Source organism: Trematomus bernacchii, unplaced genomic scaffold, assembly GCF_902827165.1.
Source record: "Trematomus bernacchii unplaced genomic scaffold, fTreBer1.1, whole genome shotgun sequence".
Taxonomy (NCBI): Eukaryota; Metazoa; Chordata; class Actinopteri; order Perciformes; family Nototheniidae; genus Trematomus; species Trematomus bernacchii.
The window spans coordinates 2,330,813-2,342,221 of NW_022987714.1; the positions used below are offsets into that span (position 1 = coordinate 2,330,813).

The 11,409-nt window shown below is 40.7% G+C and overlaps 1 protein-coding gene and 1 long non-coding RNA gene across 2 annotated transcripts; one reads left to right on the top strand and one right to left on the bottom strand.

The window, feature by feature from the left end:
• Window positions 1-97: 97 nt before the first annotated feature.
• On the bottom strand, window positions 98-11,195 carry islr2 (immunoglobulin superfamily containing leucine-rich repeat 2). The gene is made up of 3 exons (XM_034141622.1): window positions 10,218-11,195; window positions 4,054-6,479; window positions 98-3,333 (listed from the first exon to the last, which is right to left on the bottom strand). The coding sequence occupies exon 3, from the start codon at window positions 3,322-3,324 to the stop codon at window positions 1,210-1,212; it is 2,115 nt and encodes a 704-aa protein (XP_033997513.1). The 5' UTR covers window positions 3,325-3,333; window positions 4,054-6,479; window positions 10,218-11,195; the 3' UTR covers window positions 98-1,209.
• LOC117491570 lies at window positions 7,914-8,745 on the top strand. The gene is made up of 2 exons (XR_004556779.1): window positions 7,914-8,003; window positions 8,449-8,745. It is a non-coding gene; the product is annotated as an uncharacterized LOC117491570 (long non-coding RNA).
• Window positions 11,196-11,409: the final 214 nt, after the last annotated feature.

Below are 11,409 nucleotides of genomic sequence, written 5' to 3' on the forward strand. Positions count from 1 at the left end.
AATTATTATTTCAGAAAGGCCTACATTAAATAATAGATGTTATATTTATTTCTTGAAATAATCCGCAAGGTCCAAGACAAATCAAGAAAATAGTCGGTATAGTTTCATGTTTTATTAATTCCACTTACATAAAATGATATCAAAAAATCTTGAAAGGTCACGGGTTTTGTTTTTAGTTTCGTTTTACAACAGTTCACAAAAACTCACTATATCCAATTACAAGACAGTCAGTGCGCCCTTTCGTTGAGGCTTCATAGAAACTTACCGTAAAAAAAAAAATAATTTAAATTCACATGGCTTTACATCACAGTTAGACAGTAACATCTAAAGTCCTCTACACTACACTAATAAAAACCACACAAGGAAATACGTGTGACATGCCATGGACACGTTAATTGTAAAAAGCGAGAGTATAGCAAGCACCCGTGGATTAAGAGGTTAAAGTCGCACATTTTTAAAGCCTTACATTACGTCAAACAACATTTTGTTGGTAAATAACCTGGGATTTCCCGTCAAGCACAACACAGTTAAGAGTGATATTTCCATTTTTGGACTCACATGACAGTGGGCAAATCAGCACCGACACCCATGTGTGAACTAGCATCATTTAATGAAAAATCTTCATCCAAATCTGCGACTGGATGCGTAAAGCGGAGCCGGAGTGGCGACACCTGAGGAGATGGTAACTATGAGATTTATTTCTCATCCACATCAGACCCAGTTAAGAAAGAGCAATTGGTCCCTGGTGTGAGTTTTTTTTAAATGGCTTTAAAACATATGGCACTTTTTGTTTTTGTAATCTCCAAAACGGTGATTCAATATCTTTTTCTCCTTTCAGTTACGCGTAACTCCGGCAAACTCCGCACCTCGCCGTGTGCACAATATTGCCCGTGTGTCACTGTCCTGCAGAAAGAGAACATTTGTGCTGCTTTCCTGTCAGTTTCAAGGTCTTATAAACTGTAGAAATCTGTGCTTGTATTGTAAACGTGTGTTGCTTATTTTAACCGTACAGTAGACTACAAATGCCACATGAATCAAATCACAATCTCAGGTGATCGACGGATTACTTTCTGAGGTAAAATAAATGACAAGATCCACCTTTTTATGCATGATAAGCCATCGTTGTTCACGTGAATAAATGGTGGGTGAGTTACCTGCTTGGATGTAAGGCTACTTAAAGTAAAATATGTTACAGTGTACTCGCAGAGCTCAGCGGCTGGGCTGCTTGTAGTTCCCGTTGATCTCCTCCGAGATGTTGACTGCCTCTGCCCCCAGCGGTAACCTGTCACTGTACTCCGAGCCCACCTCAAACTCCTCCGGGTTGGTTTTGGATGAGGATCCGGGGATGGACTCCGTCACCACGCTCCCATCAGCCTCTCCGTCTCCGTCCTCCTCATCGGCCTCCCCCTCTCCTAACTCGCTGGGGTCGAAGGTTTTCTCTGACTCCACAAAAGACGCCCTGGGATCAAAATCTCCAGTCATTTGTTTCTCCATCTGGTCCGGATTCTGAGCCTTCATGATCAGCTTGTAGGTCTTCCCTTGGTATTTGTACAACAAATGGCAGCAGGTGGCCCCCAGTAACGGAACAGTGGCCAGGCCCAGTAGGAAAATGCTGACAACCACAATGATGAGCAGGGAGGGGATCTTCTTCCTGGTTGTGAACACAACTTGGACTTGGCAGTCCTGCCCCCCATAAGTCAGACAAAGTGTGTAATTGGTGCCAGGCTGTAAACCATGGAAGCGGTAGGCATTAACCCCCTCCTCTATATTGGACCACTGAACCATGGAGTGTCCATTGCCTGTATTTACACAGAGGTACAGCATGTCCAGTGTGGTTTTACTGGTCGAGGACTGTAACTGCCCGATGGCTTCTTTATTTACTGTTTCCTGGTTTTCAGTGTGGCTCAGATGAAGGTTAGATTTGCTGCTGGGAAGCTGCAGGGGATTCAGCTGCACTTTGGCCTCTGTCTCCGACACTTCTAATGCAATAACACCAAAATCAAACGTGTACTGCTTCAGGTCATCCAAGCTCAGGTTGAAGGCGTGGTTCGTGATGTATTCACTACTTTCTCTCACGCCACACTTGCTTGCAAAGTTGGGGTTCTTTGAGCCATCGCCCTGCCCCATCACAGCATTTTTGTCTGATGAACTGCCAGCACTGCCCTTTGTCTTTTCGTCAAGCTTGGTCCAGTTTATGTCATTAGTTTTGGACATCTTGGGCTCTGGCTTTTTTACAGATGGACGGATCTTGTCCACCGTTGAATCGCTGCCACTTTTCGGGGTGCCTGTCATAGCCAGTTTAACACCGCTCTCTGCTTTACCTAAATCATTCACCGCAGAGCAGCTGTAATTCCCATCTTCTTTTTTGCTCATGCGAGGGATGATGAGAGAGCCGTTTCTAAAGATGAGGAAACGATTGTTGGTCGTTTTATCATTAATTGGCACATCATTTGCCTCTCCAGTAGAGGGCAAGGGGAACAAATTATTCTGATTTCCTGCAGTGACCTCCCAGCTGACCTGTGGTGTGGGGCTGCCTAGTGCCTCACAATTTAAGATAACCATTGAACCCTCGTAGAGCTCTGTGATCTCAATGTTGGGCTCGTAGGAGATTTTGACGGTGGGGGCTTTGCAATCCAGTTTGGGAATCAATGTAACCATTGTGCCCTTCAGGTGTTCAGGGGCCTCGCATGAAACTAAATTTGGCTCGGGGACAGAAATCTTTGTTGTCAGAATCCAATCCCTCAGCCACTCCAGGCTGCAGGAGCAAGTGAAGGGGTTGTTAAAAATCTGAAGGTGTGACATGGAGGTGAGAGCATTAAAGGTGCCCTGCACGATGGTGGTGAACTTGTTGTTATTGATGCGCAGCGACCTCAGGTCTTTGAGATTGGAGAAGGCGTCCTTTGGAAGGTTCAGCATCTCATTGTTGTTCATTTTGAGAAGCTGCAGGGCTGTAAGGTTGAGCAGATCCTGCCATGGAAAGTTCACAATTTTGTTGTAGCTGATGTCCAGGTTGCGGAGCTGGACGAGGGCGGCCAAGGTGTCCGTTTCTATGGTAACTATCTCATTGTGGGCCAGCCAGAGAGAGGTGACCTGCGTGATATTGATGAAGCTTTTACTTTTCAGTATGTTGATTTTATTGGCAGAAAGGCTCACGGTGGTAACGTTGGAGGGCAGACCCAGGGGGACCACCAGCAGGTCTTTGTAAGCACAGTCAGCAAACTGGTGGGCAAATTTATCCTGGCAGCTGCAGAGCTCTGGACAGCACTGCACAACGCCGACCACGATAGTCCACAAGGCGAGGAGCTGAAGGAGCCGTCCCGCCATTTTCTGCACCTGCAAGCATCAATTATCAAACATTAGGCACATTTTTAGAAGGCAAGCACATAAGCTCCATTATGTCCATTACACCAGCGGAAATGCAATGGGAAAGCTTTTACATCTAATATCCACTTAAACATAATTAGTTGTGTGGTTACGTCAAGGCTCTTTAATGCAACTCCAATTTGCATTACAAAATAAAAGACACTGAAAACAAAAACAACCATAGACAAATCAACTGCTGATATCTCACAATCTGATACCAATGATCACATGCAAAGTTTATTTTTAAATTACAGGGCACCTTAACCAATGCATTGCAAAAAAACAGCATGTTCACTTATATTTATAGCAGTGTTGGACACGTTTTAAAAGCATACATGCACATATGCTGTCTATCATGTTTGCAGCAATTTCAGGGTCAGTTGTTCTCTCAGCGCGCCTTCACAATCGGTTCCCGACATACTGGCACTATTAATGGTGATAAAACATTAGATTTTTGCAATGAATCAAAACCATTTGACTTTCAGAAATTAAAGTTAAATTGCTAAATTGACATTATCAATTTGCACAGCTAGGTATTTTGCACTCATTATCACAAGGGCATCTGTCCTTGTGATACAGAGTTACAATTAACCCACGGAGCGATGTGTTCCACTTCTTTTTTTAAATCTATCTTGATGTAAATGCTTCTTTTCACCTGCAGTAATAGCATCAACTACTTGATCGTCTTACCTGTAAAATGTTAACTTCAATTCCTGTGTCTTATTAATCACTTCCTGGAGTTTTACAATCCTCTGAAACAAGTTTAATGGTCGAAAAAACTGGAGTCCTTTAATGCTGCGGATCTGTTCACATGACTTTTGCAGGCGTCGACAGCGATGATGAAGGGCGGTGGAGGGAACATTTTCCCGGTGAGTAGCTGTTTCGGTCCGTCGCTTTTTTCCTCTCCAGCGAGTGTGAGATCCACTGCGCGTTCCCGATGCCGCGGAACAAGAAAAAGAAACCGTGCACGCGCAGCCTCTCCCATCTCTCTCCTCACTATTAAAGATACAGAAGCTCCGGGTCCTCCACCCTCAAAGAAAATTCATAATTCAGGACCCTATGTTTTATTTATTACCCCGACCCAAGCCTAATCTTTGACCTCATTCGGTGTGGCTGCAGACTATTGTTTTTAATTAAAGGACAGGACAGCAGCTTCCAAATGCTAAAACAGGATTTAAGTTTAGTTGTGTTGAGAGTGCCAGGCTTACATTTCCAGCATTGCTCGAATATAAATACAACAACAACAAAAGCCAACAAACAAACAACCAAACAAACAAAAAGGACCATAGGCTGAATTCAGAGGAAACGTATAGAGAAAAGACCCATAATCTTCACATCACATCAGATAAAGATAAGTTGATTGCATTTCATTATGTTATGTGACACTAGCCAACGTCAAGCTTTAGTGAAGGGTACAACTGGATGTGGCATAAAAACTAATAGTAACGTCTTTATGGAATTGTTATTCTCAAATGTTGTCAATCGCAAACATGAAGCTCTATATTTATTTTAAGCTCACTCACTGGTCTATTTGTAATGTATATGGTCACTTATGTCTACTTTATTATCTTTAAAAAAAAAACACTACAAGTCATAATTGTTGCTCAAATGTTTATATCCTAAGGATTAGTATCCGAGGGCATTTGTTTCCTGCTCAAATACTGCCATCGTGTGGTGTACTGTGGTATGCACACTGCTAGTTTAAACAACAAACCACTTAGCCTAAAGTGCCCAGTGCAAAACACTAATTCAATGATTAGTAAGAGAATATGTTCATGAATCTATACTTTGAGTCACACTTGTTTAACTTACTACAAGCAATAAGGTTGAATCCTTAGTTCATAGCTTTGTCTGAACTTTTGGAGATATCAGTTTATCTGATTATGAGTTGACACTGTATGGGGAGGGGTCCATTTTAACTTGTTACCTTTCATTGGTACTTATTAATAATGCATTGTGTGTTATTGCCATTCATTATTATGATATTTTTGTTGACACAAAATCACACACGGTATAATCCCCACCAAAATAACTGGAAGATTCTCAAGATTTGATTAACTTTAAAAGCTAAAGAATACTTTCTTAATCCCTTAAGGGAATGCTTAGTTTGAAAAAACAGGAGGTTTGGCCCAACACAAAAGCATAAAAAAGAAAAGAAAGGAATGCTTAGTTTAAAATAGTCAATTGCACAAAGCCTATCTGAAAATCCCAGACACTGTTACAGCCAGTGTGAGGGTGATCCATGTTATCTGCAGCTCAACAGCAGAGCAGCTGCAATTCCCAGTGACCTCCCGGCTGACCTGTGGTGTGGGGCTGCCTAGTGCCTGATCATTTAAAATAACCGTTGAACCCTCGTAGAGCTCTGTGATCTCAATGTTGGGCTCGTAGGAGATTTTGACAGTGGGGGCCTTGCAGTCCAGTTTGGGAATCAATGTAACCATTGTGCCCTTCAGGTGTTCAGGGGCCTCGCATGAAACTAAATTTGGCTCGGGGACAGAAATCTTTGTTGTCAGAATCCAATCCCTCAGCCACTCCAGGCTGCAGGAGCATGTGAAGGGGTTGTTAAAAATCTGAAGGTGTGACATGGAGGTGAGAGCATTAAAGGTGCCCTGCACGATGGTGGTGAACTTGTTGTTATTGATGCGCAGCGACCTCAGGTCTTTGAGAGTGGAGAAGGCGTCCTTAGGAAGGTTCAGCATCTCATTGTTGTTCATTTTGAGAAGCTGCAGGGCTGTAAGGTTGAGCAGATCCTGCCACGGAAAGTTCACAATTTTGTTGTAGCTGATGTCCAGGTTGCGGAGCTGGACGAGGGCGGCCAAGGTGTCCGTTTCGATGGTAACTATCTCATTGAAGGCCAGCCAGAGAGAGGTGACCTGCGTGATATTGATGAAGCTTTTACTTTTCAGTATTTTGATTTTATTGGCAGAAAGGCTCACGGTGGTAACGTTGGAGGGCAGACCCAGGGGGACCACCAGCAGGTCTTTGTAAGAACAGTCAGCAAACTGGTGGGCAAATTTATCCTGGCAGCTGCAGAGCTCTGGACAGCACTGCACAACGCCGACCACGATAGTCCACAAGGCGAGGAGCTGAAGGAGCCGTCCCGCCATTTTCTGCACCTGCAAGCATCAATTATCAAACATTAGGCACATTTTTAGAAGGCAAGCACATAAGCTCCATTATGTCCATTACACCAGCGGACATGCAATGGGAAAACGCCATGTTCACTTTTTAAAGCATACATGCACATATGCTGTGTATCATGTTTGCAGCAATTTCAGGGTCAGGTGTTCTCTCAGCGCGCCTTCACCATCCGTTGCGGACATACTGGCACTATTAATGGTGATAAAACATTAGATTTTTGCAGTGAATCAAAACCATTTGACTTTCAGAAATTAGAAATTAAAGTTAAATTGCAAAATTAACATTATCAATTTGCGCAGCTAGGTATTTTGCACTCATTATCACAAGGGCATCTGTCCTTGTGATTCTGTTATGGTTTTGGATTTATGTTGTTTTCATTTTCCACCTTTTATTTTGAAATGTTTTCCTCTTTGTGTCTTGTCTGGTCCTACTTCCTGTGTTTGCCTTCCTGTCTTAAGTTTCCCTCCTGTGTCTGATTGTGCCTCATTGTGTTCACCTGTTGCCCTTGTGTTTCTGCCTCCCCTGCCCAGCTGTGTCTTTTCCTGTGATTACCCTTCTGTGTATTTAGTCTTCCCCTGTGCTCCATGTCTGTTCGTCGTCCATGTTACCTGCCCGTTTTCTTAAGTCCATGCTACCTGTCCGTCCTCCTATGGGATTCGTTTTGTTTCATAAAGACAAAGCAACACTTTCTCAGAATCAAGCAAAACTAAGAGTTTAAAGGTAGGGTAGGTAATTTTGGAGAAACCAGCTCGAGTGCGCTAGAATTTGAAAATACACAACCGGAAAAAATCTGCCATTTCCTTACAGAGCCCCTCCTCCAACACACACGAACGCGCACATGACCAATGAGGGCACGAGATAAGTTTGTGCACAGATGGAAGGCTGACAGGCAGGTAGGCCATCCAGTCATTTTAGCCGGGCCGGCTAAAATGATTGGTCGTGCTTTTTACAGTACTACGGCTTCCACAGATGACTTTTTTATGGATTTTTTGTCAAAGCACTTAAGATATTCATTGCTATCGGGATGTTAAGAGCATTCCATGGAATATAACAAAAAGTGTATCTCGAGCCGGTTTCTCAAACTTACCTACCCCACCTTTAAGAGAAAAAAAACTGAGTCAAGCAAAATAAATGTAATTTCAAAAATAAAACTATAAGTTGCAAACAAATAATTTGTGTAATCATGTAAACTATAAGTATTTTTTCTTTGTTTTAACATATCTTTTTGTTTGCCGTTCTCTTTGCTTCTTTCTCAATGATCAGACTTTTGCTCTCGCTGCAGCTCTTCTCGTTTGCTCTCCCTCATTTTTTGTTTTCGATTCTGACACAAATGTCCCAGGTAGGCGGGACTTTCAGGGGTGCATTCATTGGCTACTCAGTTTTTGAGTGACAGCCCAGCGATTGTACAGTGCACCTGCGGTGCGGTAGCTGAGCGTGGATAGAACACCCCCAGAATAACCAGCATTTCAATTAGTATAATACTACAAGTGAAAATATATGTAAGTATTGATCATTTGTGTTGTTTGTGCTGTACTATACAGTCTGTTTCTTTCTTTATTGTGTTAAGTGAGAAGTAAAGAAAAGCTGTGCTATGAAAGTTAGCTTTTTCTACCTTTAGATCCATAACAATGCAAGCTAAGTAGCCTAACAGCAGGGACAGTTAGATACATAGCTAGCAGTGAGTGAGCGTTCAGACACCGGCAGACACACTCAAACGGACTCCTGTGTGCCTGACTCTACCAACAGGCTTTCATGATTCTGTTTAGATATGCAAGTATAAGCCATGATAGCTTATTTTACTAACACGCTAATTTGATATGAAAATCAATGGAGGCTGAGTTTACTTTGTAGGAAAACCTACAGGACTGCCCCTGAGCTGAGTTTTATTTGTTAACTTCATATTTTTCATTTCCTAAAGCATTTATTTTCCTCTCATATTAACAGTGTGGATCATTGAGACAGCATGGTGTCCAGAGTCTTATCCCGTTTTCCCACTTCCTCTGAGGGGACAGCATCAGATCCACTGAGGGGGCATGCAGAAAGACCTGCACCATCTTCATCCACGCTGGGTGTTGCTGTTATCACTTGCTCAGTGTCATTTCATTTGACCAAATGTCTTTACATATACATTTAATATATTTTATTATTATCCACCTTTTTGTTTTATGTCCTTTTATTTAAAACATTCTTTGAGACTTCATCTTCTGGTTAAAATTTCAATAATTGTAATTTGTATAATCACTCTTTTGTCTTTATTCTACATGAAAATGTTAGAGATTCCATTCAAATATGTTGATTATTCAGATCTTCCTCAGGCTAGGAATAGTATGTTGAATTTGTAATGCTAAATGTATATCATTTTCTCACATGATATAAAATGAGACAACACCGCTTTTTATTGTGTATGAATAAATGCTTCAGCTCTTCAGACCAACATAGTAAGATGTAAGCATGTTCCTAATTTTGTTGGTATGCAACCTAGGTCTGGTCTGTTTAATAAAGCAAATATGCCACTTTTATATTGTAGAATTTGTTAAATGAAAGCAGTCTTTAATTGTTTGTCCTAAACATAGCAATATATGCTTTTGAAATGTAACATGTCTTTGAAAAAATAACAGTATACAGTTTATATTGTGTATCACCTTTAGTTGAAAATACATAGATGGGTTTTTTTTTTATCTATAAAATAAATAAATAGACAGACAGACACTTTATCAATCCCAAATTTGGAAATTATTTTACAGCAGCAGTGTGTTCAGGTATTAAAATATTTAAAGTTGGAATAAAGTATAAACTACACAACACAAGTATAATGCACAGCAATCCATAAGATAAGTCCGATATTTTCATGAAAACTCCCCAGGAGGAGACACCAACACAAACGTGGCCGAGTGGACTCCGCAGTTTGCTGCATGAGTTGCACTGTATGATCTGTGGTGTAGTGGGCTGTCACTCAAAAACGGAGTAGCCAATGGGGACGCACCCCTGAAAGTCCCGCCCACCTAAGACGTTTGTGTCAGAATCGAAAAAGTGAAGAGCTGCAGCGAGAGCAAAAGTCTGATCATTGAGAAAGAAACAAAGAGAACTGTAAACAAAAAGATATGTTAAAACAAAGAAAAAATACTAATAGTTTACATGATTACACAAATTATTTGTTTGCAACTTGTAGTTTTATTTTTGAAATTACATTTATTTTGCTTGACTCAGTTTTTTTTTCTCTTAAAGGTGGGGTAGGTACGTTTGAGAAACCGGCTCGAGATACACTTTTTGTTATATTCCATGGAATGCTCTTAACATCCCGATAGCAATGAATATCTTTTTCTCTTAAACTCTTAGTTTTGCTTGATTCTGAGAAGTGTTGCTTTATCTTTATGAAACAAAACTAATCCCATACTCCCTTCCTGTCACGCTCCATGTTTGTTCCTGAAGTTTGTTGTTTTCCATCCTCGTACTCCCCTGGTTTTGGTAATGTTAAGTTGTTCCTTGTTTTCTTTTGTCATCGGCTTTGGGAAATAAAGCTCGCTTTTTGTTACTTCACTTTTTTTTTGTCCTTTTACTGCATTTGGTTCCTATTTCCCCCCAATCCTGACCGATACAGAGTTACAATTATCCTCCGGAGCGATGTTTTCCACTTCTTTTTAAATACATCTTGATCTAAATGATTCTTTTCACCTGCAGTAGTAGCAGCACCATCAACTGCTTAATCGTCTTACCTGTAAAATGTTAACTTCAATTCCTGTGTCTTATTGATCACTTCCTGGAGTTTTACAATCCTCTGAAACAAGTTTAATGGTTGCGGATCTGTTCACATGACTTTTGCAGGCGGGGTCTCGTTCTTTCCTATGAGAACATGAAGACAAAAGGGCCCACATTTTGAGAGAAACAACAACGTTGTGCATTATTTTATGTTTTGGTTCATATTTGTTACTTTTGAGAGAGCGACACGTCACAGATGACCTGTCATGCCTGGCTGTCAGAGCAGAATAACCCGTATGTGCGCTCTGTTGCTCAAAGACAGGATTTAAATTGAGTTGTGTTGAGAGTACCAGGCTTACAACAACAACAACAACAACAAAAGCCAACAAACAGACTAACATCACATCAAATGAAGATGATTGCATTTTATTATGTTATATGTGACACTCGCCTACATTTAATTTTTAGTGAAGGGTACAACCGGATGTGGCATTAAAACTAATAGAAACGTCTTTATGGAATTGTTATTCTCAAATATTCTCAATGGCAAACATGAAGTCATATATTGATTTTAAGCTAACCCACCGGTTTGTTTGTAATGTATTAGGTCACGTATCGTATGTCTATAGCTTTATTATCTTAAAAAAAAAAAATCACTATAACTCATTGTTGCTGAAATGTTTAAATCCTAAAGATTAGTATCCAAGGGGACTTGTTTCCTGCTCAAATACTGCCATCGTGTGGTGTACTGTGGTATGAACTCTACTAGTTTAAACAACAAACCACTTAGCCTAAATTGGCCAGTGCAAAACACTAATTAAATGATCAGTAAGACTCTTATAAATAAATAAGAATAACATTGAGAAAAATCTTTGAAGTAAATGGCTGTTGTTAAACGCTTCCCACATTTACTTCAATCGTACAGTAGAAAAGATGAAAGTATCCAAGGAATACACAATAGAATATATAAAGAATAAATGAAAAATCTCTACAAAAGACCAATACACTACAAAAACAAAAACTTATTGACATAGGTAATATACATCAAAAAGGCTTCAAATGTATTCAGTATTGTATGAACATGTTTTAATTGGGGTGTGGACGTCACATCCTCTAGGGGGGTCCGGGGGTATGCCCCCCCCCCCGGGAAGAAATGTTTGAAAATGTAAAGTAAAATGCTTCAATCTGGTGCACTTTAAGCACACATTA